Source organism: Symphalangus syndactylus, chromosome 9, assembly GCF_028878055.3.
Source record: "Symphalangus syndactylus isolate Jambi chromosome 9, NHGRI_mSymSyn1-v2.1_pri, whole genome shotgun sequence".
Lineage (NCBI taxonomy): Eukaryota > Metazoa > Chordata > Mammalia > Primates > Hylobatidae > Symphalangus > Symphalangus syndactylus.
This window is the reverse complement of record NC_072431.2, coordinates 53,682,788-53,710,464: the sequence shown is the minus strand read 5'-3', so window position 1 is coordinate 53,710,464 and position 27,677 is coordinate 53,682,788. Positions and strand designations below refer to the sequence as shown.

The window sequence follows — 27,677 nt, the reverse complement described above, 5'->3', positions numbered from 1 at the left end:
AGAGATCTACCTGGCCTCCCCACTCAGGAGAGGTCTACACAGCCTTCCTCACCCCAGGAGAGATCTACCTGGCCTCCCCACTCAGGAGAGGGCTACACAGCCTTCCTCACCCCAGGAGAGGTCTACATGGACTTCCCATCCCAGCAAAGATCTAGGTGGCCTCCCCACTCAGCAGAGGTCTATGCAGCCTCCCCACACAGGCCCCAGGGGACTCTGCCTGCCCCTACAGGGCAGAACATAGAAGAGCCCCAGGGGTGGGGAAGATCTGGGTCTTTGGCTTGCCTGAGACTAAGATGTGGGCTGCTACAGACCAAAACAAAAGGATTCTGGAGGTGACCAGGTAGAGGGGAGCGGGTGGGAAAGGTGACGAGGTAGAGGGGAGGGAGGGGGTGGGGGGGTGATGAGGTAGAGGGGAGGGAGGGGTGGGGGGGTGATGAGGTAGAGGGAAAAGAGGGTGTGAGGGAGGTGATGAGGTAGAGGGGAGGGTGGGTGTGGGGGGTGATGAGGTGGAGGGGAGGGAAGGGGGTGGGGGGTGATGAGGTAGAGGGGAGGGGAGGGGGTGGGGGTGATGAGGTGGAAGGGAGAGGAGGGGGTGGGGGGTGATGAGGTAGTGGGGAGGGGAGGGGTAGGGGGTGATGAAGTAGAAGGGAGAGGAGGGGGTTGGGGGTCATGAGGTAGAGGGGAGGGGAGGGGGTAGGAGGTGATGAAGTAGAAGGGGGGAGGGGAGGGGGGGTGGGGGTGATGAGGTAGAGGGGACAGGAGGGGGTGGGGGGTGAAGTAGAAGGGAGGGGATGGGGGAGGTGATGAGGGGAGAGGATTGGGGGTGCATCCTCCCCTTGCAAGTGATCATGTGACATCACATCCACAGAGACCTCCGAGGGTGGGGAGGGGGCCGAGAAATGAAACCGTCTGAATAAGCCAGGGTGTCTAACATGTCTCCCTGGCCAGGTACTGAATGGCCTGGCCCCTCAAACACACAGAAAAGTGGCCTGGGGCCTCCCACTGATGTTTGAAGATCAGTCTCTTTGAGGTTTTTTTTTTTTTTCCTTTTTGTAAAATAAATCAGCAGCTTCCATTAAGAACATGGACCCTGCATGTTTTCTATGTTCATTTTCTGAAAGCAAACCTCTATTTTATGGTCTTTTGATTTGATGTGAAGTCATTGGAAGGACTGTTAAAGGAGAAAGTGGACTTTGGAAGGCTGAGGCAGGCGGATCACCTGAGGTCGGCAGATCACCTGAGGTCAGGAGTTCGAGACCAGCCTGTCCAACACGGTGAAAGCTGTCTCTAATAAAAATACAAAAATTAGCTGGGCATGGTGGCGGGCGCCTGTAATACCAGCTACCTGGGAGGCTGAGGCAGGAGAATCCCTTGAACCCGGGTTCAAGGGATTCTTGAGGTTGCAGTGAGCTGAGATCTCGCCACTGTACTCCAGCCTGGGCAACAGAGTCAGACTCCATCTTGAAAAAAAAAAAAAGGAGAAAGCAGAGGATGAAATTGATTTTTTTTTTCCCCTAAGAAGGTGGAGGTTTCTTGGTTTTGCTGATACGTGCCACATCCTCCCAGATGCACAGAAGCATCCTGGGACCCTCACCTGTGCGTCCTAACAGCTTCCTGGGCTCCTAGGGGATCCACTTGGTGGCACAGAGACCAAGGCTCTGCTGTGGAACTAACGCTAAGATGCTTCCCAGGGCCCCCGTCTCTCACAGGGGTCAGGCAGACCTGACCTTTTTCTCTCCCCAGAAGGTATCAAGGGAACTGGGGAGGGGGTAAAAGAGTGAGCGGCCTTGAAATGCCATCTGAGGATCATCAGCTGTGCATTGAGGCAGCAGATTCCTGGGAGTGGCTCCAGCTATCCTGACTCTGTGGGTCTGTCAGAGGCTGGGGAATGCGCATTTTTTTAGAGGCTCCCTGAGGATTCTGATCAGCAGCCAGGCTGGGAGCTGCGCCTTGTGGGTGTTAAGACAGACGGCTGTGGCCCCAGATGTGGGCCCCATTGCCAGCCACAGCAGCTCTTTCAGAAGTAAGCACTCTAGAAGGAAAACTGCCAATCCAGTTTCCCCAGGGTGTGTGAGCCACGTCCTTGCAGCTGGAGGCGGGGGTGGGCAGGAGATGGGAGAGTTGCCAGCTCCCCTAATTTTGCAGGGAGTCCACACTGAGACCCAGGAAAACAAAAGCGTCCCTGGGTGCTGTGAGCCATGTTCCTGCCGGCTCCTCCCTCATCTAAGAGTCAGAGTGAATTACCCACATCAGCACCCAGGCAGGAAGCTCTGATCCATGAGCCCACACCATCCCGCACCTAGGGACTTGCATCTGTCCCGGAGGCCTGTGAGAGCGGTCACCCTCCAGGCTGTGCAGGAACCCCATGAAGGCGTAGCAGGGAGCCAGAGACTCCTGGGATTTGGGGACACAGACTGAAAATCTACCTCTAACTGGAATATTTACATGAAACTAACAGCGAGTCGCAGATTTGGGACTTCTCTGAACATTAACTGTAAACTGTTTGGCTTATGTTGCAATACACAGAACAGCTGAATCCATCTGTGGCTCCTCTGCATTTAGGAGAATTGCAGAGCTAAGACACATCTTCCCACACACACCGAGATGCCTGAGCAGCCAGCTTCCCCTTCATCGGGTGACGATGATAAACGTGGCAGTGGCTCCTTTTTCGGGAACACCGATTACATACCAGATTAATGCCCGGGCATGATCTCTGCAACTGGCTGAGGATCCTATGATGCAGATGTTACAATTCCCACTTTATGAATAAAGAAGCAAGGCTCAGTGAGAGAGGCTGGGTGGGAGCCTGCACCTGAGCTCCAGCCCCCTAGGGTTCACCCACCTCCACAGATCCTGTAATTTACTCCCAGTTCCAGGCTTTTCCCTGGGATCCGTTGAACAGGTGTACAACCCCCTATTCCAAATTCCAAAACCCGCAACGCTCTGAAACTCAAAAGTTTTTTTTTATAACTCATTTGGTGGCGAAGGCTGAGCTGACTTGAGCTAACTTGGCAGCTTCCCCCTAGCTGAACTGATGTAGGGCTATTCAGTGTGAACATTCTCATATTTTGCTACAAGAAGACTAATGTGTTTGGTCACCATGTGCTGTCCCAGTCCTACTGGAGCAGTTCCCTAATATATGATGTACTCCCAAACTTGAGAAACACTGAATTCTTAAATATATCTGGCCTCAAGGGTTTCAGCGAAGAGATCAGGGATCTGTATTTGTGGCTGTTTAAGATTTATTTATTTATTTTTGAGAGGGAGTTTCACTCTTGTAGCCCAGGCTAGAGTGCAGTGGTGCGATCTTCGCTCACTGCAACCTCTGCCTCGTGGGTTCAAGCTATTCTCGTGCCTCAGCCTCCTGAGTATCTGGGATTACAGATGCCCGCCACCACACCTGGCTAATTTTTGCATTTTTAGTAGAAACGGGGTTTCACCATGTTGGCCAGGTTGGTCTCGAACTCCTGACCCCAGGTGATCTGCCCGCCTCGGCCTCCCAAAGTGCCGAGATTACAGGTGTGAGCCTCCGCACCTGTCCTGTTTAAGATTTATTCTTCATTTGTTTTCTAGGGGACTTGAGGTGGCTTACAAGGTAAAGCTCTGTATAAACTAAAATGGAAGAAAAGGGAACAAAGATCATCTGAAGGAAGCCAAAGGAATCTCCATGATTAGCCCCCGAATTGGGTTTGTTACTTCTTTAGAGACCAACTTGGAATCTAAACTTCCTGAAACTTAGGGAAAATCACATGTATTGAAATACAGTGAAGGAATCACTTTTCTCACGAGAAATTCACAGAATATTTAGGAACGGTTGACAGAAATTTAGTGCTAGGTTTCACAAACTGGGGTTAGGGTTCATTATTATCTGAAGGTCAAATATGAGGTTTGAGACTTTCACCCTCTTTTGACTATATTCCCAGGTCCCAGGGGTCTTCCCCATTCAACTTCCCTGCCACAAGGGATCCTAGTGTGGAAAAACAAGAGAAGCGGTGACTGGATTCAATTTCCTTGTCTTTGGTCTGAAAGAATCAACATCCACAAATGCAAGTGACCTTCTTAGTGTCATACTGGCCGGGGCCAGACCGGGGCCAGAACCAGCCTGGTTTCTCAGCCAAAGGTGGCAGAAATAAAATCTTTCTAGTAGCAGGCAGGAGATACCTTCAACCCCAGTTGTAGAAAAGATAGAGAAACGCTATTTATATGGGTGAGTCTTATATGAAAAGCATCTCTGCATGGTGGAGAAATCAGCAATTTCAGTGGGAGGGCATGCTACGAATTCAGTTAGTCTGTCTTGCACCCACTTGGTGACCCTTTGGGCATCTCTCTGCCCTGTGTACAGCCCTGCCCACCCCTCCTCCTGCAGCTGCCAGGCTGTAGGGAAGCAGGGTTCATGCTGGGTGGGGCCTAGGGGTGGTCTGCAAGGGACTGCTGAGCTCTCGCTGGAGGCCACGTTTCCAAGAGCATGTCCAGAACTGCTTAGAGAATGAGCGTAGCACACGGCCCACACCCACCTACACGTTTATACCATTTCCTTCACAGCTTGTATGTATGTTGCTATGTACCATGATGTGTTTCCTCAGCCGAAGATCTAAAAGTCCTATAGTCTCAAGAGAAGGGTCTGTGACACACGTGGGTGCCAACAAGGGGACCTGGCAGGAGACACAAACTGGGAGTGCTTGGTTGTCCAACTCACAGTGATTCCTGTTGTTTGCATCTAGGCCTCAACCCCTTCTTTGAAGGAAGCAGTTCTTCCCCACCACATGGATGGGCTAGCTTGCCTCTCAGAAAACCATGATTGGCCAATGGCTGGGCATGTGGTTTCAGCTCAGCCAATCAGAGTCTTGCCCTGGGATTTTTCACACTGCAGCTGGAAGGGAAGAGTGCTTTGTTCTGGGGAGGAAAGCTGGGAGGCTGTGAGTTCTGAGTGGCCAGTGCCCACAGACCCAGCCAGGTGATTCTATAATAACAGCTGATCAGATAGAACGTAACCATTGTGCAGAAAAAAGCAGAGACACGAGGCTCCAAGAGGCTTCTTTTCCTTCTTGCTCTCTATTTAGGGAGGAGAAGCAAGAATACACCCAGGGCCACATGACCAATAAATGTCAGGCAGAGCTGGAGCTAAAAGCTGGGTTTCCTGGCTCCTGCTCAGCCCCTGTCATTGCCTCTTTGAGAAAGCACAGTCTTAAAATGCCATTCTTCCTCCTGCTGCCTGCCCTGTTTATTATTTATATGACATTATTATTTTTTAATGGGGATGTATTTTAGTGAGTTAGAATTATTGACAAAAAGGAAATGCTGCAGGGTCTTTTTCTGGTAAGTTTCCTGTGTGATGTGAAGTAGCAACGTGTGTCGGTTTCCCGGGAAACTGTAGAAGGACAGAATGTGATTGGATGCGGTATCGGACCGACTGCTAGAGTTTCTAAAGGTGCACAGATGCCTGGAAAGCAGCTAATAAAGATAATCTCGACACTTTGGGTATTATGTTGGCAAGATGAAAGACTCAAATATTATTAAGGAATTAATTGGGTACGATGGGGTTGCTCCAAGTTGGTGGGTGCAGGAGGGATTTTGAAAACAGTTTCTTTGGATTTTGAAAACAATCTTCAACATATGATTTGATTGGCAGATATCATTCAGAAGCAGCCATGTGATAAAACCGTGACAAACCCTCTTGTTTCTAAACAGAAAAACAGAAATAGCCACAGCATGTGTCATTTGACGCTTAGGGCATAATTCAGAGGAGCACCACCGATTAGGAAGGCTCCTGAGTGCCTGGGAATGGATCTGCAGAATTTTCACTTCAGCAGTAGTTCTGAAAGTGGTTTAAAAATGTCCTGGGGGATAAAAGGATGGCCTCACTGTTTTCTTAGTGAAATCTTCGCTTCTCAGGAGAGTTTTTCTAGCAGAGACCACACAGGGCTTCTCACTCCTTATCCCCTGGACCCTAGAGAAGAGCGTGAGCAGAAGCCTGCCTCTGTCCACGGCTTTAACCAACAACCATGCTGTGTCAAAACACTGGCTTGAAGCCAGGGCCAAGGACGTACATTACTCTTTATTCCTAACATTTCAGTTTATAATGTATTCAAATCTATAAGCTGCCTCCAGTATACAGGATAAACGTCTTAAACCCTCATCTAAATCCAAGCCACTTTTTAGATAGTCCTATTTGAAAACCAACGTTACAGCTTTTGGGTTTATTCCATTGCTGAGCAACCCTCAGTCTGCTTTTCCTGCAATGCTTTCTTCTCTAACAGCCTTTTCTGCAGTTCTGTAACTGGATTCTGTTTCTGTAAATTTGGAGTTAAGGCACCAGGCCAAAGCTCACATTTCTTCCCAGTCCCCTTTGAATATCAGAGTTACTAGTCATGAAGGCCAGGATATTTCTGGAATGGCAATGTGAGGAGGTCAGCAGACCCTCTCCCCAGTCGAACAATGATTTAACTGGTGAAAAGTATTTTATAAATAACCATCTAAAATCTCTGAAGGCTGGGTGGAGTGGCTCATGCCTGTAATCCCAGCCTTTTGACAGGACCAGACGGGTGGATCACCTGACGTCAGGAGTTCGAGACCATCCTGGCCAACATGGTGAAACCCCGTCTCTACTAAAAATACAAAAATTAGCCCGGTGTGGTGGCGCACACCTGTGATCACAGCTACTTGGGAGGCTGAGGAGGGAGAATTATTTGAACCCAGGAGGCAGAGGTTGCAGTGAGCTGAGATCATACCACTGCACTCCAGCCTGGGTGACAGAGCAAGACTCCCTCTCAAAAAAAAAAAAAAAAAATGTATTTGGAAATGGTGCTAAGAGTAGATAGCAAATGGAGAAAGATTGATACAAGAAGATCTGCTAAATCTCACTCAATAGTGAGAGCCTGTGGTGCTTGAGCCATGGCCTGCTCTCCCTATCCAATGCCCCCAGCTCAGTGTGACGGAAACTCCACCCCGGGCAGATGTGGCAACAAGGCAGGGCTGCTGGTTTAGGAATTTAAGTTGCAGAGGAAAGTTCTGGCATCTCTTACCCAGCTTCTCCTTTCCCCCAACCCAACTCCATGTTGAAGAAGCTGTATTCTAGGCAAAGATGGCCAAGAGTACTAGGGCTCCTGTCCCCCATCCAGCCTTTGCTTGTAAGCTGGGAGTCTGTACCAGGTGTCGTAGGCCAAGAATACTGGGCCCTGAGTGCCTCCACCCCAGCTTGTTTGTAGGAAGAAGTCCCATGCTGGGAGGAGCAGGCCCAGAAGTCCAGGGACTGCCCTCTCAACCCAGTGCCCCACTTATGTAGCGGGTGTGTCACTATGGAAGAAGAAGGCTATTGTCCTCACCTCCACTTTGATGCAGTGACACAGAGGTCCTGCACAGAGTGGACAGTTATTCTGTAAGAACAGAGAGTTTCCAGCTCTGACTGAGGAAAATGACTTTATTTGGAACAGAGCATACCTAAGGACATTGTTGAAAACTGCGGAGCCTTTGGGAGTGAGGAATGAAGAGGAAGCTGGTAGTTCCATGTCAGCAACAATGGAAGCAGTAAAACCAGCTAGCAGTTTAGCAGACAGAACCAGGAAGAGAGACTTCTGAAGCTAAGAAGAGGTCTCTTAGTGTCAGAGCAAGCTTCAAAGACTGACAGCATCTGGCAACTGCTGAAAAGCTGGACTTCAACTGGATCAGAAAGTGAGGAGCAATTTATGCACTAAGGCATTGCTGGAAAAACCAGAGCTAGCAAGTAGTGGAGGTTAACTGCTGGGTATGATACCAATAGTGGTAAACCATCCAGAATCTTAATGGGGACAGGCAAAGGGAGCCCAGCTAAAACCACAGTCATCCCTGGTAGTCAGGAAGACTCTATGCATTGCCCAAGACTGAGGAGCAACATCAGAGCACACACAATGCAGGGGAAATGGACTTCACTGAACGAATCCAGCCAAATCACTAAACAAACAAGCAAGCAACAACAACCCTCAATGAGGCATGAATATCATTATTCAGAGTTGCTACAATATATGATCAAAAATGATCTGTTTTCAAAAAAACCCAGTAAAGTATAATGCATATACAGGAAAAAAAAAAAAAAAAAAAAAAGAAGGTAGCCTCTGAGGGTGCCCAAACATTGGACTAAGCAGGCAAAGACTTCAAAGGTAGCTATTATAATTATGTTCAAAGAACTAAAGGAGACCATGTTTAAAAAATTAAACAAAAGTATGATGACAATTGAAGAATATCAATAAAGTGATAGAAATTATTTTAAAAACACAAATGGGAAGTTCTTGAGTTGAAAAATACAATAACTGAAATTTAAAATTCATTAGATAGGCTCAGTAGTAGACTTGAGCTGGCAGAGGAAAGAATCAGTTCACTTAAAGATAGATTGATAGAGATTATGCAGTCTGAAAAAAAGACCTTTAAAAATGGACAGAGACTTTGATAAATATAAGACAACACTAACAGCACCAACATACGTGTAATAAGAATATCAGAACGAGAGGAGAAAGCAAAAAGCAAAAAAAAAAAAAAAACACTCGAAGTAATAATGACTTGAAGTTTCCCAAATTTGATAAAAATCATTAATCTACAGGTAAAATATGTATAGTAACAGCACAAAAAGAAAAGGAAGAAATACAGCTATAGGAGTAAAGTTCCCATAAGTTACAAAAATGTACTGTAAATCTGAGGTAGATAATAATACTAGAGTAAGACACTAACAAAAATATCCAAAAATATAGAGCAAAAGCAAAGACAAGGAAGTCAAAATGATATATTTGGAAAATTCATTTAACAAAAAGAAGCTGATAATGGAAAATAGGGAATAAAGATATGAGACATATCTTTATTAGAAAGCAAATATCTGATAAAACGGTAAATATATCAAGAAGATATAACAATTATAAACATACATGCACCTAACAGAGCCTCAAAATACATGAAATTAAATGAATAGATTTGAAGAGACACAGACAATTCAATACAAACAGAGATGTCAATGCATTAACAAATGGCAGAACTGGGAAGAAGATCATACATATAGAAGATGGAAACAACATGACAAATCAACTGGACCTACAGACACATACAGAACACTCCACCCCAAAACAGCAGAATAACACATTCTTCTCAAGTAGATAGGAAACATTCTCCGGTATAGACCATATGCCAGGCCTTAAAATAAGACCCAGTGAATTTTAAAGGACTGAAAATATATAAATTATGGTTTCTCTGACCAAAATAGGATACAATTAGAAATAAATAACAGAAGAAAAGGTGAGAAATTCACAAATATGAGGAAATGTAAAATATACTCCTAAATAATGAATGTATCAAAGAAGGAATTACAGAGAAAATTTAAAAAATACTTTGAAATGAGTGAAAACAAAAACACAACATATTAAAACTTATGAGATTCAGCTAACACAGTGGTTAGAGGGGAATTTTTAGCTATAAAGCCCTGTATTTACAAAAAAAGAAAGATCTCAAATCAACAATGTAAACTTCTAACTTAGGAAATTGAAAAAAGAAGAGCAAATTAACTCCAAAGCAAGCAGAAGAAAGAAAGTCATAAAGATTAGAGTAGAAATAAATGAAATAGAAAGTAGAAAAATAATAGAGAAAATCAATGAAACAACAAGTTGGTTCTTTGCAAAGACTAACAAAATTGACAAAACTTTAACCAGAAATATGAGAGAAGACTCAAATTATTAAAATCAGGAATGAATTATTGATATTAATTACCACCACCTTTACAAAAATGAAGGATTATAAACAACTGTACACAACTATAAGCAACTGTATCTTAATAAATTAGATTAATGAGATAACATTAAAAAATCCTTAGAAAGACACAAAGGAGTGACACTTAACAAAAAAAAAGGAAAAACTGAGTAAATCTATAACCAACAAAGAGATAGAACTAGTAATTAACAATTTCCCACAAACAAAAGCCCAAGACCAGAGGACTTCACTGATGAAATCTACCAAACATTTAAAGAATTAATATCAGTTGTGGAAGAAATACTTCCCAAATCATTCAGTAAGGCCAATATTACCCTAATATAAAAATCACACAAAGATAAATAAGACAAGTAAACTACAGACCTATATCCCTTATAAGTGTGGATATAAAAATGCTCAGCAATATTGAAAACTGAATCCAGCAACATATAGAAAGGATTATACACTATGAAAAATGGGTATTTATTGCAGGAATGCAAGGTTGGTTTAACATCCAAACATTAGTTAATGTAATGTACCATATAAATAGAACAAAGGAAAAAAACCATCCAAACAGACACAGAGAAACCATCTGACAAAACTCCAGGCTTTTTGATAATAAAAACACTCACCAAAGTCAACCAGATAAAGGGCATATTGTTCACAGTAGCCAAAAAGTAGAAACAATCTGGTGTGAAAAAAAGTTAACAGAGCAGGCCTGAGACCACTAGCCTTAAAAAGACCTGCTTTCAAAGATTACCCTTGATTGGCATCTGGGAACTTGACTGGTAAAATTTCCTTTCATTGATAAAATGTTTTCCCTAAATTATAAGACTGCAGTGTCTAAACTGTACAAATAATATGGTTTATGCCAAACACCTGCTTTCTTTCTGGAGTCTGGAGTTTTGGTACATGCTTGGCAGAGGATGCCTATGTGACCAGCTTCCGATAAAAACCCTGGGCACTGAGTTTCTAATCAGCAGTACCTACATTGCAGGTGCAGTTTGCTATAAGTGCAAGGCTATGGTAAAGCTGTGGTAGATAACAATTCATACGTGTCCTCACAGCTCTCTGGTGGAGGATTAAGTGTGTCCTGTGTGCCTCTATAGGAGAAGACTCTTAGAAGCATGAACCTGGGCTCCTCTGGACTTTGCTCTGTGCACATGTTCCCTTTGTGATTTTGCTCTGTATTCTTTTGCTGTAATAAATCTTAGTCATAAGGATGTTGTGTGCTGAATTCTGTGAGTCCTTCTAGTGAATCACTGAACTTGGGAGTGCTCTTGGGGATCCCAGACACAACAAACTCAAATGTTCATCAACTGATGAATGCATTTTTAAATGTGGTATATCCATACAATGGAATTTTTCCCCCATATAATATAGAAATGAAGTACTGGTATGTGCTACAACATGTATCAGTGACCCTGATGAACTCTGAAAACGTTATGCTGAATGAAATAAGCCAATCACAAAACCACATATTGCATGAGTCTGTTATATGAAATGCTCAGGATAGGCAAATCTGTAGAGACAGAAAGTGGTTGCCAGGGTTTGGAGGGAGAAGGGAATGGGAGGTGACTGGTAGAGTTATGGGGTTTCTTTTTAGAGCGATGAAAAAGTTCCAAAATTGTGGGGATGCTTGCAAAACTCTGAAAATACTAAAAACCATTGAATCGCATGTTCTAAATGGGCAAATTATATGATATGTGAATTATAACCCAATAAAGCATTTTTTAAAAAGAAGATCCTGACTAGAGTGTGATTGGGGACTAGGAGGGACATAACTGTCAAGATGGCAGCCTTTCCAAATCCCCTTGTGACATTTGGCCTATGTTCCATTAGACCCTACACAGAAAAATACACTTCCCGGCTGGGCACAGTGGCTCATGCCTATAATCCCAGCACTTTGGGAGGCCGAGGCAGGTGGATCAGTTGAGGTCAGGAGTTCGAGACCAGCCTGGCCAATATGGCAAAACCCCGTCTCTAATAAAAATACCAAAAATCAGCCAGGCACAGTGGCAGGCACCTGTAATCCCAGCTACATGGGAGGCCAAGGCATGAGAATTGCTTGAACCCAGGAGGCGGAGGTTACAGTGAGCTGAGATCATGCCTCTGCACTCCAGCCTGAGTGACAGAGCAAAACTCCATCTAAAAAAAAAAAAATTACACTTCTGTTCCAAGAAACCATATGGGCAAATATGTCAAGGAAAATACAACATGTTTGTTTCCTATGAAGGGAGAAGTTCTGAATTCAGATTTTAAAACAAACAATGCGAAAGAGAACTGATGAAACATACAAATTGATTACTTAGTAAAAGTGGTTCAAATGCATTGAAATCATCATGCTAAGTGAAAGAAGTCAGTCATGAAAGACAACATACTGTACGATTTATTTAGATGAAATGTCCACATAGGCACATCTAGAGAGGTAGAAAGTAGCTTAGTGGTTGCCAAGAGCTAGGGTTGGCTGCAGGTGTATGTGGGTGGTTTGGGGAGACTGAGGAGTGACTGCTTATCGGTACAGGGTGTTTTGGGGGCTGATGGAAATGTTCTAAAATTGACTGTGGTGATGGCTGCACAACTCTGTGAATGTACTAAAACCCACTGAATTGTGTACTTCAAATGAGTGAATTGTATGACATGTGAGTTATGTCTCAATCCAGCTGTTTCAAACAGTGGTTCAAAGTGAATGTTACCATGTGAGCTGGCACTTCCAAAACTATCTAAGTCCCCAGTTCCCTCTGTTGGGATCCCATGAATATGGAGTGCCTTCAAATCCCCCAAATTCATAAGCTTCAAAAGCAGGATGCAGCAAGGTTACATAGCAAAGAGCTCTACAGACAAGGGAGGCTACGCTTTATCCGCCCAAGAACCTGGGGAGCGCAGGATGGTCCAGGTGTGGGGATTCTTAGCTGGGACTCTATGGGATGCTAGGTGGTGGGGTCTGTAAGAGACTTCCAGGGGGCCTTGGGCCCCCAAATCCTAGGTGAAATTCTGCCTGTATGTAGGTGGAGAGCATGTCTGCACCTTTCATCAGCTTCCAGAAGCAGCCTGTCACCCAAAAGGCACTAGGAACCATGAGGTACATTTGCGGGAACGCTTTTCTCCAGCATAGGGCTTGCCACGTGGGAGCAGTGTGGCCTGGCTCCCGGGCCTCTCGCCACCTTGGCCATGCTGCCTGAGACTTAGCTCTGACAGCAGGACCCCTCGCCTCCACAGCCACGTTGCCTGAGACTTAGCTCTGAGAGCGGGACCCCTGGCCTCCCAGCCACGCTGCCTGAGACTTAGCTCTGAGAGCAGGACTGGTGGGAAGGTGGGATTTCCAGTTAGATGCTGAGGTCTGCCTCTCCAGTCCAGCTCATCAGTGTGTGTCTCAGGGAAGACATTCAAAAACTCTTAGTCTCGGCTTTCTGCCTATTACATAAGGATGATAACACCCTCTGTGGAGAATTCCATTTAGTGTGGGTTCCATGTCCTGCCTTCCACCCTTCTTCCCCCATCCCCACACTCACCTCCCTCCCTCATGCTACCTCTGTGTATGTGTTTGTATTTAGGTGCATATGCATATGTGCAGGCATGTATGTATGTGTGTGCATGTGTATATTTAGGTATGTATGTGTTGTGCATATATGTACATATGTACATGGTGGTATGTGTGTGTGCTTGTACTTGTATTTAGGTATGTATGCATGTGTATATATGCATGTGTACATACATGTAGTATGTGTGAGCCATGTGCCTGTGTGCATGTGTTTAGGTATGTAGGTATATATATGCGTATATGATGTATGTGTGTACATGCATATTTTTGCATGTACATATTTAGGTATGTGTGTGTGGGTGTGTGTACATGTGTGCATGCATGTGTGTGCATGTATTCAGGTGTGTAGTTATATGTACATGTGCACAGGTATGTGTACATGTGTGTATTTGGGTATGTGCATGTTTGTGTGTATTTAAGTATGCATGTGTGTATGCATGTGTATGCATGTATTCAGGTGTATAGGTATATGTATGCGTTTGCATGTGTGTATGTGTACATATGTGTGCATATGTGTATTTAGGTGTGGGTATGTTGTATGTATTTATGTATGCATGTGTGTGCATGTGCATGCATGTATTCAGGTGTATAGGTATATGTATATGTGTGTGCATGTGTGTATGTAAAGATATGTGTGCATGTGTGTGTGCATGTAGGTGTGTGTGTTGTGTGCTGTATTCAGGTATGCATGTGTGTATGCAGGTGTGTGCATGTATTCAGGTGTGTAGGTATGTGTGTGTGCACGTGTGTACATGTGCATATGTGTTCATGTGTGCATGCATGCGTGAATGTGTATGCTTAGCTCAGTTCACGGGTGTGCTCAATAATCTTCCATAAACATTTGCCGATGTTAAATCTCCAAACGTGCCACATATGTTGGGGGAGAAACAGACCAAATGCGTTCCATTAGCCCATGTTGAAAGTGCTTTTAGGAACAAATATTCAGAGTTCACAGATCCAATCCTGCCCGCCTGCCCTAGGACACACCATCCCTGGATGCTTCCCTCCCCTTCCTCTGGTGTGGGGCTGGAGGAGACCAATGGGGAGGGGAGGGGTACACTGAGCTCTGGAGACACGGGGGTCTGGCTGGGTGTCAGCTTCAACAGCCGCCTGCTGGACAAACTCAGCCTCTGACCAATAAGGAGACTGGCCCCACCTCATGGGGCTGAATTGGGCAGCAAAGGAATGCACGTTCACCCTGGGCCAGGCCCACAGTGAGTGCTGGAAACACACAGCAGTGAGTGCTCGGCGCAAAGGAACCACCCACAGCTATGACACCCCCAAGGTGCCTGGATTCTCTAAAGAGCAGCAGCCCGGCAGCGGCAGCAGGGACAGGCCCAAGGCCGGTGCTGTGAGATGCGCCTCTTTGCTGACACAGACTGTCCTGCTCGAAGGCTGCCCTGCTCCACACAACGTGCTGCTTTTGTACATGCAGCAGGCTTGTGATAAGCTTTTTCCTTATCACAAAAAGGCAGGTCAGTTTTGCAGGATTTCACTTGATAGCCCCTCAGTTTTAGACAGATGTCCCTTTCCGAGCATCTGCTTTGCTGCCTGCTGTTTCTGCCAAGCCCAGGGCTATGGTGCCGACAGCGAACCTGGCGTCCTCTGTAAACAGAACACGCGAAGCAAAGCAGAACCGGCGTCGCCACACCCACCTGCTGGCCCTTCCCACCGGGAGTTCATTTACAACCCACAATTGAAAAGAAGCCATTTGATAGAGCCCCGGGGCTCAATAAGGCCTGAATTCAGGTTAAAATGAAGGTGAGACTTATTTTAGATTAAATATTGATTTAGAACCTGAGTGCCAGGAGGCGGGGCAGGCCTATGTGTACAACTAATGGTTGGTGATTTTCACCCCTCTCCAGGCCTGGCATACCCAAAAGAAGAAAGTTCGGGACCGAAGGGGCAACCTCTCCAATTACTGCTTCTGCTGTTTTTGCTGGTAGGTATGAGAAACGGAGATGGTGCACCTGTAGGGAAGGTGTGTTGAGCCCCCTGCTTGGAGCCCCCTTGTGGCTGCCTTGCTGGTTAAAGTCCCTTTGGGTGACGCTGCACAGGACCTCGCACAGGAAACACACTCCACGTCTGAAATGCTGCACACCCAGGTGCAGGGGAGGCCTGAGGCGGGTAGGCCCTGGGGTCCTGGAGGGAGTGCCTGGAGGGAGGCCCTGAGGTCCTGGAGGGAGCGCGTGGAGGCTGACATTCCCCTGGTGAAGCCATCTCCCTGGTCCAGCTGCTCAGTGAGGAGAGGAACACATCCCAAGTCTGGGCTCACCCTGAGCCCCATACGTGACCCGGAACTGCCGTGAGTAAATCCCTCTTCTTCAGCACAAGGGAGGGAGCTAGGACAGAAGCTTCCTGGGCAGGGTGGGAGGCTGGCAGGGTGTAGGGGGAAGTGAATGTCCAGGGGTGAGCAGGAAGCTCCTCTCTGGTGAAGGTGTCACATTTTCTATCCGCCCCGCAGGATTAGACCTGCTGCCACCCTAACTGGGGTCTACAGACCACCAATTTTTATGGCAACCTATGTTTATCTCTGAAAGTGAAATGGAGAGAGAATGGGCTTCCGAGGCAGGAGTCCACACTGGGCAAGTTACTGATCTTCCCTGAGCCCTGCTGGCCCCATCTATAAGAGGTGGTCTAGGCCCAGTTACCCCCGGGACTACATGAGATGGAGCACGTGAAAGCGACGATCTGACACTTAGCCTGCTGGCACCCAGGCAACACCCACACTCTGCTCTGCAAGGAACCACTCACAGAGGGCACCAGCCTTGCCTATCTCTCACTGGGGTCTCTGGGACTTAGGAATCAGAACCTGCGCTTCCATCAGTCAGCCTTGGAGCATCTAGACTGCTCGAAGCTGTGTGAGCTCTGCTGGGCCTAAAGCAGATCCCAGGACTTAGGAGTCACAACCTGCTCCTCCATGAATCGGCCTTGGAGTGTCTAGACTGCTCAAAGCTGTGTAAGCTCTGCGGGGCCCAGAGCAGGCCGTGGGGTTGAATTTCAGCTCTCTTATGTTTTTCTCATCTGCAAAATGAAGCCCTTTGTCCTTGGCTCTGCCTGTGGGGATGTTATGAGACTCAAATAGGACAAGACAGCCTGAGGAGGCAGAAGTCTCACTGCAGAAGTAGGGGCTGATGGTCACTGCCCGGAAGTAGGCACCAACACTGACCTCGGATTCTGATGCATCCGCCGACTTCTCTTTGAGGCTCACGCTCTCGGTCAGCACGGCACCGTTGTACTTGTTGCAGATGTCCTCGTCTGAGTAGTGCAGGCCGCCGGGGCTAGGCCGGGGTGGGGACCTAGGATGAGGACCCATGCTGCAATTACCCTCTGGGCAAAAGACGCCCTCCCTTGGAGGCCTCCTAACCTGGCATCTGGCCTTTATTGCATTGGACTAAGAGGAAACCCACAGCCTTTGACATCACTTTGGCAACTGATGCAAAAAATTCTGAGCACTGGCTACCTGGTGAGTCAACAGCCTCTGTGTATCTGTGCCTGTCAGTTGTGGAGACTGTGCTAGGCCTGCAGGCATGGGGGAAGAGCTGGTCTGTGCCGGGGGGCGGGGGGTGGGGGCAGTGAGACACTCATGTACAAAGAGTACCCTGAGGTCAGGACAGATAGGAGGCCGAGGAGTGTAGGTGCTCGCCAGATGCAGGCATGGGAGTGCAGTGGAGAGAGATGAGGATGGAGTCATGAGGAACAGTCCGATCTGCCATGCTAAGGAGTGGGAATTGTCTCCTACGGATGAGAGGGAATTGGGGAAGTTTGCACCAGGACTGGTCTCCCTGTCTGGTGGGGGAGCATTCGTCCTCTCTGGCTGGTGGAATTCTAAGATGGCTCCATCACTGCCCCCACCCCCATCATCCCATCCTTTGAGTGTGGGAAGGGCCTGTGACGTGCTTCTAATCAGTGGAACATGGCAGACTGAAGACTCGGTTACATTAAATGGAATGGGTGAAGGACAGCTACTCCCATCATGCCCATGATCACATGACATTATAGGAGACCCCATCTTGGTGGACTGGAGACAGAGATGCTCTTGCTGGCCTCACAGAAGCAAATAGTATGTCATGAACAGCCCCTGGAGAGGACCCCATGGCAGGGGACCATAAGCAGCCTCCAGGACATGAGGGTGGCCTCCAGAGGAGGGCCAAGAAGAGGCTGGGGCCCTCAGTCATGCAGCCACAAGGAAATGCATGCTGCCAGCAGGCTGAATGAGCTTGGAAGAAGATTCTTGCCCAATTGAGCCTCCAGATGAGAACACAGCCCATCTACACCTGGATTACACCCATGCAAGTCCCTAAGCAGATGAACTAGCTGAGCTGTGCCCAGACTCCTGCCCGAGGGAGGCCATGTGGTGCTAAATGGCTATTGGTTTAAGCTGCTGAGCTTGTGATCATTTGTCATGCAGGGATAGAAAATGAGTACCCTCTTCAGCTCCCCTACGTCCTGGAGACTATCTGAGCTGAGTAAAAGCCCAGCTTCTATTTTTCAGATGGAGAACTTAGAACTTGGGGAAAAACTCAGAGTACAACATTGTTGAATTTTCAAATCGGGCAGACTGAGTGCTTCTTAGCCCTCTGAAGGGTGTGCAGGGACTTGATAGTGAGAACAGCCTGTGAGCAGTCAGACAGACAGCTGTGTGCTCAAAGGGACCGTGTCCAGGAACCCAGAAGCCCCAGCAAGCCCTCCCTCATGCTGCGAGGAGTGAGTGCAGAATTGAGTGGCGGCTACAGAGGAAGCGTCTTCTCATCCCTCAATGGGAGAAGTAACACTGGGTGATCAAGGAGAGGCTACAGGCCAGGAAACCAGGACTTGGGGGGAGACTCTGCTTGGAAGGCTGGAGGGGATGGAGACCTCTGGTTTTGTGTTGTGGGTGTCTCCCCCAGGGTGTGCCTCAGTTTCTCCTGGAAAGGCCCAGTGAAGGCCCAAGGGCCTTTCTTTCTCTATCTCAAAGGTAATTTACTTTGGGAAAGATGCCATTTCTTATCTAAACATTTGGGTAAATCTTTTTATCTAAGGAGCTAAAATGGTGTCTTCCCCACAAAGAAATTGGAAGCACAGACATGCACTGGGGAGACATAAATCAACTGTGCCCATATTTCTAAGATACTTTGGGGATGATGCTTCAGGACCAATCTCAGATGTCACTGCCCAGACCCTTCCCCTCTCAGCAGAGAATCCTTTCCTTCAATCACATGTGGGGTCTGATATGGTTTGGCTGTATCCCCACCCAAATCTCATCTTGAACTGTGGCTCCCATCATTCCCATGTGACATGGGAGGGACCCAGTGGGAGGTACTTGAATCATGGGGGTGGGTCTTTCCCATGCTGTTCTCGTGACAGTGAATAAGTCTCACATGATCTGACAGTTTTATAAAGGGGAGTTCCCCTACATAAGCTCTCTCTTTGCCTGCCACCATGTAAGATGTGACTTTGCTCCTCCTTGCCTTCTGCCATGATTGTGAGGTCTCCCCGGCCATGTGGAACTGTGAGTCCATTAAACCTCTTTCCTTTGTAAATCACTTAGTCTTGGGTATGTCTTTATTAGCAGCGTGAGGACAGACGAATACAGGGTCCTATTGCTAGGACTGAAAAGGTGATGGCTTATTTACAAACCTAAAGGAAGGGTCCATTTTCTTTTCCATCTTAATTTTATTTTGTCCTTGGGTCTTTGTGGGCTGAGAACCTCCAACCTCACCATCAAATGATGTTTCTCTTTCCTAGGAAGCAGATGGACTTAACAAACTGAACGACTATCTATTCTTGGGCAATGTGCTTCAAGGCTGTGTCTCTTCTCGGAACTCAGAACTCGGAAGACAGATTTGCAGCAAGGGAGCAGGGCACGTAATATCTTAAAATTCTCTGTGACAGGTTCCTCCTGGCCTTCAAACTACATGTGGTTGCTTTTTCATGTTTCTATTACACGGCAGGAAAAACTTGCCTCCCAGTAGACAAATGAAATGAAAGGTGTGACCAGATGTCACCACCAGCATCCACCTCCAGCCCTAGGGAAGGCCTCGTGGGGTGGTGGCCTGTGGTGCTTTGGACTGGCACCTGTGGGGCTGGCAGAGCGTCAGTGGCTGGGAGAAGGCCTGCTCATGCCTCGGCACCACCCAAGTGATCTGAGATTCCCAAATTCAGTGGAGGGCGGGGGTGGCCCAGGGAACCTCCAGGCACTGCTGGCCCCTGCAGCTTTATAAACAATGAAGGGAAGAGGAAACCCTGGGGTCTGTCTGGGTCTGGATGATGTGTGATTTCCACACCCTTGCAGCTGAGTCTAATCCAAGGTGAGTCTGGCAGAGGGAGAGGAGCCTCCTCCACCCAGATGCTGGGGCACCCCAGGAAGGCCCCGAGCTGTCTGTTCTCCAGGCAAAGCATCCTCAGGTGTTTGGGCTTTTCCTTCCAGACACTCAAGACCCCTCCCCATTCCTGGCCCTTCTCCTTGGTCAAGGGTACTCAGATCAGAGGATGGCGCTCTGCACATCAAAAAGGCAAACCCAGGTCAACCCCTCTCTTGTTTGGGAAACCCTGCTTCCTGCTGGATTTAGGAAAAGGATTATAAGCTAAGGAGGCTATGGTGGTGAAAATCCTTCTCGCCTGCACTCAATCCTCATGGAATGGCAATGCGTATCGGCACAGGAAAACTTTGGAATACACAGAACAATGAAATCAGCAACGAGCACCAGGTTTGCTTGCGAGGACACCCGGTTGGGCCTGCAGCAGCCCGGGTGACACCTCCGTGAACTAGGAACGCCCAGATCTAAGGTGCCCATGGTTGACACGGAAGGCCACCCTGGCAGCCCCTAGGTGTTCCAGGTCCTTCCCACACACCTGAGGCCCTCTTTCTAAATCTCCAGAGATGCCCTGAAAATATTTCCAGCCGCTCTGCCGACCCTGTCCCTCCTAGACTCAGGGCTGCCCCTGGTGGTTTGGGATCACACTTGGCGATGGGTTAGGTTTTGCTTCCTGGAACCACAGGGCGGGATGCAGGAGGTGCTAGTGGGCATGGGCTGTCACCCCGGCCCTGGCAGCTCAGATCCCCAGGTGGGCGCGGCACAGCGCTGCCTGCCTACCTAGTCCCGTTCTTCTTGGAGAAGGTGCTCTTGACATTGAGGTGGCGGCTGCTGAGCTCCAGGGCAGCAAAACCTCCGTTGTCCAGGGTCACAGACTCCTCCATGGTGGAGATCCCCTTTCCTAAAGCCCAGCAGGAGAGTGAGAACAGACGTGTTACTGGTGTGGCCACCGCAGCCACGCCAAGCCAGAGCTGGCCAGTGAGGCAGCTCCTGAGTCCTGCTGCACGCAGAGCCCAGAGCCGGAGACACCTGCTTCAGCCCCGCTTAGGGCTGAGGTGGGGAGATCACAGTGTTGGAGCAAAGTGACAATATTAGCATTTTCATATTTGTTCTGCCTGATCCCAAAATACCAGTATTCTTGCCAGTGTTTTATGAAAACAGACTCAGAATGCGTAAACTTTTTTGGATTTTTTTTTGTTTGTTTTGGTAGAGATGGGGTCTCGCTATGTTGCCCAGGCTGGTTTCGAGTTCCCAGGCTCAAGCGATCCTTCTGCCTCGGCCTCTCAAAGTGCTGGGATTGCAGGCGTAAGCCACTGCACCTGGCCAAGAATGCATAAACTTTTAAAAAAAATCCAGGAAATTAAATATTTAATAAATTTCAAAATAAAAATTCACAATCATTTAACAAAACAGGAAGTAAAAATAAATGTATGGGAGTGTGATGGCTAAAGAAAGGGTACGGAGTCTCCTTTTGAGGTGACATAAATGTTCTAGAATTGACTGTGGTCATGACTGCACGTACCTGTGCATTCACCACTGAACTGCACACTTTAAAAAAGAGTAAATTTACAAATACATAGCAAAACACATTCTAAAATATATTAACAGATCAAATGAATAAAAATAAAGTTTTGAAAAACCGAACAACATAAAAAAAAATTGCACTGGGTTTTCCCAGCTCATTCTGCAGGAAAGCCCAAGGCTTCCGAGCTGCCCCCAAGCTTGGCCTGGACTGTCCATCCTGCCAACCCCTGCGTCATCTCCCAGCCCTCAGCCCCTCCCTAACACAGGTTTCTCCCTCTTGCTGGAAGCTCCTTCTCCCAGTATTTCCTGGACTTCTCACCACTTCCTGCAGATCACAGCTCAAACGCCCTGAGACCAGAGGGGACCTCCCTGACCACATAAAGTGACCTCTGTTTCTCACGCCCATGTACATATTTGCTCTTTGAGGTACACACTTAAGTCCATCACACTCCCCAGTGTCCCGCCAGCCCCCAGGACAGTGCCTACACACATACCAGGGGCTTGGCAGGTATTTGATAAGTGTGTTGGCATTTCTAAACCCCAAGAGGCTCCTCTCTGCTGGGACCTGGCCCCCCTTTGACGTGTCTTAAACCTTAATGCTCTATCTGCGTGTAATGGAAGAACACAGAGCAGAAAATGGAAGATGGGCTTGCCTGGGAGAGGCGATTTGGGATGATGGGAGGTGAGCAGGTGGAAACCAAGATCAGAAAGGAATTCAGACGAGGATGGAGGCTAAGGAGTGCATGCAGGAAGGGGTGTTGAGTGAGGCTGCCACAGCAGAGGTTTAAGTTCTGCAATGTCTCCTGGGCAGGACGGGAGACATTCTGGTAGATAAGTATTATTTTTTCCAGGCTTCAGTTATGATGTTAAATTAATACTCCAGGGTGCGGCTGAGCATCAGAAGCTGCAGGTCAGATCTGCCTTTTCAAGTCTGTTTTCCAGATGGAGGAGGACAGTGAAAAGCAGGGAGATTTTTCTATGCACCAGACACAGGATTCTGTAATAGCATTAACTCGGGAAAATGACATGCCATTCATACACTGTAAATCCCACAGGAATAAAATCTGATTTACGAACACTTGTTAGAAGTGAATTTATACGAAAAAAATAAATCCTTTCTTTGAAGGATGAATCGCTTAACATTATAGAAGCAAATAGGGAGGCATTTTAGGTGCCTGGCTTTTTTAACCCCTTTGGCACAAGGATGGTAGGACTTGTGGCCAGGGTCAGGAACCTACTCTGCCCGGCTCCTTGGCCCAGAGTGCTAATGTAGGCGGCTCCTCTTTTTAAGAACAGCTCATCAGGGATCTGCCTTTACAAAAAGAGAAGACCCAGTTGACGAGAAAACTCCAACAAATGAGCTGGGCTCAGGAAGAGGTCTGGCCCAGTGGTTGTGGCGATATCACAGAAGTGACCATGCTCTTGGGCTCAGCTACAGCTCTGGTGGATGCTCCGTGGGATCAAAACAGGCCATAGGCCGGGTGCCATGCATGGCTCACTCCTGTAATCCCAGCACTTTGGAAGGCTGAGGTGGGAGGATCACTGGAGCCCTGGAGTTCGAGATCAGCCTGGCCAACATGGCGAAACCCCGTCTTTATTTAAAAAACAAAAAACAGGCTGTGGTCTAGCACTCAGTTACATTCTGGTTATCCAGAGAAGTGGTCTCATTGATAATTACGAGGTTTTTAAAATTGAGGATAATCAAATGCACAAGCTCTGCTAATCTTAAGTGTCCAGAATGATGCTTTATGATTGTGAATGTAACCACCGTCCACATAGAGAGACAGAGCATGCTTAGCACCTGTGAGGCGCTCTCATGCATCTTCCCTGTTTATACCTCTCCACCAAGAGGCAAACACGATTCTGTCTTCTGGAAACTTCCATTCACTGTGGGTGTTCCTGGCCTTCATGCAAATGGAGGCACAAGGTCTGTGCTTTCTGTGGCTGGCTTTACCCTACGTTCATTTGTTCCTTTCTCTAACGATAGTGATTCATTCAGCAATAAATGCTTATTGACTGAATGCTTGCTCTATGCCTGGCGTGGAGTTTCTGCTGGAAACACAGTAGCGACCTGGCCCTCAGAGGGCTCAGAGCTAGACCACGGACACAGGCAAGGTTCAAGCTGCAGTGGGTGAGAAGAGCTATGCCACGGAGACGCTTCTGTGACAGTCTGTGAGCCACAGCAAAACATCAATGTCTGAACAGTGCCCCAGGTCACTGTGTTTATAATATTGTATAGTAGAATATGCCACCTGTTTAATGCTTTATACTTTTTTTTTTTTTGTAAGAGACAGGATCTATGCAGGGCGCAGTGGCTCACACCTGTAATCCCAGTACTTTGGGGGACTGAGGCAGGTGGATCACCTGAGGTCAGGAGTTCAAGACCAGCCTGACCAACATGGAGAAATCCCATCCCTATTAAAAATACAAAATTAGCCAGGCGTGGAGGTGCATGCCTGTGATCCAAGCTACTGGGGAGGCAGAGGCAGGAGAATTGCGTGAACCCAGGAGGCAGAGGTTGCAGTAAGCCAAGACTGCACCATTGCAACAAGAGTGAAACTCCATCTCAAATTAAAAAAAAAGAGACAGGATCTCGCTTTGTTGCCCAGGCTGGAGTACGGTGGTGTGATCACTGCTTACTGCAACCTGGATCTCCCAGGCTCAGGTGATCCTCAGCCTCAGCCTCCAAAAGTGCTAGGATTACAGGCATAAGCCACCAGGCCCAGACACACCTTACTTTCTGATAGTATTAAAAAATGAGATTAGGTCGGGCACGGTGGCTCACATCTGTAATCCCAACACTTTGGGAGGCTGAGGTGGGCAGATCACCTGAGGTCAGGAGTTTGAGACCAGCCTGGCCAACATGGTGAAACCCCGCCTCTACTAAAAATACAAAAATTAGCCGGGTGTGGTGGCAGGTGCCTGTAATCCCCACTACTCAGGAGGCTGAGGCAGGAGAATCACTTGAATGCAGGAGACAGAGGTTGCTGTGAGCCGAGATTGTGCCACTGCACTCCAACCTGGGTGACAGAGTGAGACTGTAAAAAAAAAAAAAAAAAAAAAAAGCAATTGCATTTGAACAAAGGTACAAAGTGGGGATCTCTGAGGCTGGATGACTCATACGCCCTTATCCAAGACACATAGCTAATCTGAGGGCAGGCAGGGTCAGCGTCTGGGTCCTGAGGCGTACAGCACTTGCTGGGCTGTGCCTGGCTGCCCCCAGAAAGAAAACCTATTGCATTTCTCTCAGCACCTACAGGCAAATGAAATGGAAAAGCAGACACTGGCCTGGCAGGTCCATGAGAGAAGAATGAGCACCACGTTTTGGCCAAGTGGCGCCATGGAACATGCGAGGAAGGGGCCGGACCTTCACCTGTGCTGCAGTTCTTATACTTCTTATTCTGCCCGTGCAGGACGAGGGCGAACACCACCAGCAGGATGACGATCAGGCTGGACAGAGCCATCACCAGGAGGAACCACCACTCCTCGTAGAACGGGGCTTCCACTTGAGCTGCGGAAAAGACACGGACACACAGTGACATGGGGCAGACGCTCCAGCTGCAGTCACCTCCCGTGAGCCAGGTGGGTGGTGGGGAAGGCTGGGGTGGATAACTCCTGGTTAAAGGTGAGATGAAACCACTGTCCAGCCGGGCGGGTGGACTTTTCCCATGGGACAAGCTCAGGAGGTTCCCATGGTCCCCAGCAGGCTTTGAGAATTCAGCAGCCCCTATTTGCCACCTTTTCTGTGGGATCAGGCTCAGGGCTCTTCTATCCCCCAAGCTGCCCCCTGCCCTGGAGACTTCAGTATCTTTGCCCTTGCCCTGACCTTGCCCATCAAAACTGCCCTTCCTGCTTGCTTTCTCCTAATTTCATCTGTTTAAAAACACTGCCTGATCCGGTGCAATGTAGCGAGATCCCATCTCTAAAAAAACAAAAAATAAACAAAACAAAACAAAACAAAAAAACAGCCAGGCACAGAGGCATGTGCCTGAAGTCCCAGCACGGTGGAAGGCTGAGGTGGGAGGATTGCTTAAGGCCAGGAGTTCAAGACCCCTTTCTCTACAAAACATTAAAAATATTAGCCAGGTGTGGTGGCACACTTGTAGTCCTAGCTACTCAGGAGGCCGAGGTGGGAGGATCACTTGAGCTCAGGAGGTCAAGGCTGTACTGAGCCACGACCAGCCTGGGTGACAGAACAAGACCCTGTCTCCACAAAACAAGTAAGGCAGCAAACAAAAACGCTGTCTGGGTTAAAGTGAGGATGGAACAAAGCACCCGGACGTCCTTCTCTCTCCTGGTGCTGGGATAACCCCCAAGACAGCTCCAGGTCCCCTGCCTTCTCCGTCACCACCTCCTGCCTGCACACGGCACTCACATTCCACCTGTTACGCCTCCTCCTGTCTTGCTCAGATCCATCCTTTACATCACCCAAGAGAGATCTTCCTCCGATAGAAATCAGTTGTCCCTCCTAAAATCCTCAGTGGTTCCCATCAGCCACGGGGTGAACCCTGATCCCATAAAGCACCCCAGGATCTGCTGTCTGCACGTGTGTGGAAGCCCCCACCACAAACACGCACTGTGTGTATTTGCTTCTCTGCCTGTTGGCCCCTCCACAGGCCACGAACCCCTAAAGCCTGGGGCTGTGTTTTATTTATTTTCTGCCTCTAGCAAAACCGAGCTGAACGACTGGCCCCGTCTTTAGATGTGTTTTTGAGAAATCAATAGAAAAGAATGCACGTAAAGGCAGCTTCGAAGGACACTCTTCTTCCTTCTGTCTCATTCTGCTCGCTCAGAACAGAAAAGCGGGAAATTGTATCTTGATGGGTGCTGGGTGGTCCTGGCGTCCGATTCAGGGCCTTCCATGGGCCTGGAAGGGGAGTAGGTTCTGTGGCACTGGAAGCCCCCCAGAACACAAAGCCTCTCACAGGCAAAGCCCAGGCATTGGCCCCCGGCAGCCAGGACCCTTCCAAACACAGCCACCCGAAGCTTCTATCCTGTATCTCACGAATAGGGGATGTGTGCACACTGGGAAGAAGAGCAGGAAATCGGCTTTGGCTAATGCAGGTTCACAGGGCTCCTTAGGAGGTGACAGTGCTTTAAATCCAAAAGACAGAAGTGGGTTTGTGGGCTGCGCATTCGGTACTCCATATGGCAAGTCTGACAGATGCCACACCGACAACACCAGGCAAGTGGCCCGGAGTGGGCCTGACCCTAGCACCTGACAGGAAAGGAAGGCTGGGCTGTCCTGGAGGACTCTCACACGGGGCAGGACACCCTGGCTGCCGGGCCTGGCCTGGTCCTGATGCCAGCAGGTGATGGTTGCTGGCTTCCCTGAAGGATATGATGAGCTCAGTGCAGTCCAGCTCATGGCAAGGCCAGCTCTGCGTGCGATGGAGTTTCAGAGAGGCCTGAACCACAGGCCCCGGGAAGTGGGGTCAAAGTGCATGTTCCGCATGAGGAACTGGCTTTCTGTGCATGTGGAATTGCCCTGTACCAATTTTCTACAGATAAAACTCATGCAGCAAATCTTGGATCCCTGAATTAGGATGAGGGGTGCTGGGGGTTCCTCATTCTCTCTACTTTGGGGTACATTTAAAATATTCATAATTAAAATTAGGGAAATGAGAAATCTGTGCTTTTTCTAAATCTTACTCATTAAAAAATCAAGTGGTTGGCCGGGCACCATGACTCACTCCTGTAATCCCAGCACTTTAGGAGGCCAAAGCAGGCAGATCACTTGAGGTCAGGAGTTCGAGACCAGCCTGGCCAACAGGGTGAAAACCTGTCTCTACTAAAAATACAAAAATTAGCCGGGCGTGGTGGCATATGCTTGTAATCTCAGCTGCTTGTGAGTTGAGGCAGGATAATCACTTGAACCCGGGAGATGGAGGTTGCAGTGAGCCAAGATCGTGCCATTGCACTCCAGCCTGGGTGACAGAGTGAGACTCCATCTCAAAAAAAATAAAAGCAGGTGGTCCTCTGGGTTCCTTCCTCACAGCCCCTCTCACAGAGCGACCCCGGAATTCAAGCATGTTCCCAGGGCAGGATACCAGGCTTAGGGCCCACACTCAGCCACAGGCAAGCACAGGGTCCTTCCTCCAAACTCATAGCACACAAAGGACGGAGGCTAAGTTCAGTTTCAACAAGTGCGGTCAGTAGCTCAAGCAGCTCTAACGCAGAGGAGAGGAAAAGCTTCTTCCTGATCCCAGGAAGAGGACCAACGGAGCTGGCCTTGCCTGGGGCTTCTGGCTGAGGCTCTGCTGCCCCGACCCCGAGGCCTCCCTGCCCTTCGTGCTGCTGAGATCCCCTCTCCTCAAACACAGCCCATCCCTCTCTGAACCCCCCCAGCGCCCTGTCTTGCAGCTGGTCTGCAGGACAGAATCATTACGGGGTGAAGAAAGTCACGCCTGGAGCCACGGAAGTCATTGTCTGGGGTGAGGAGCCAGCAAGGGTGTGTGTTTAACCTTCTCAAGCAACCCTAAGGTGCGGCCAGGGTTGAGTCCCTCACAGGCACATGGGGGGCTGGAGGGCCACGACCAGGGACCAGCTTTGCCGCCCCTCTCTCTCCAGCTCCCCTACCCATGGCTCTTCAGTGACCAGGACTTTTTCTCCGCCAC

At 48.2% G+C, this 27,677-nt stretch overlaps 1 protein-coding gene across 4 annotated transcripts in view; it reads right to left on the bottom strand.

Annotated features, from left to right (window-relative positions):
* SDK1 (sidekick cell adhesion molecule 1) overlaps positions 1-27,677 on the bottom strand; it is a 973,914-nt gene that overhangs the window by 4,656 nt on the left and 941,581 nt on the right. For all 4 annotated transcript variants that reach the window (XR_010122494.1, XR_010122492.1, XR_010122493.1 and 1 more), the window contains exons 42-44: positions 24,434-24,571; positions 20,317-20,437; positions 16,410-16,539 (exon numbers count right to left, since the gene is read on the bottom strand). Coding sequence is in view for 1 of the 4 variants with exons in the window: in XM_063646050.1 (XP_063502120.1) it covers positions 16,410-16,539; positions 20,317-20,437; positions 24,434-24,571 (389 nt within the window). In the remaining 3 variants the exon portion in view is untranslated. The remainder of the gene's footprint in view (positions 1-16,409; positions 16,540-20,316; positions 20,438-24,433; positions 24,572-27,677) is intronic.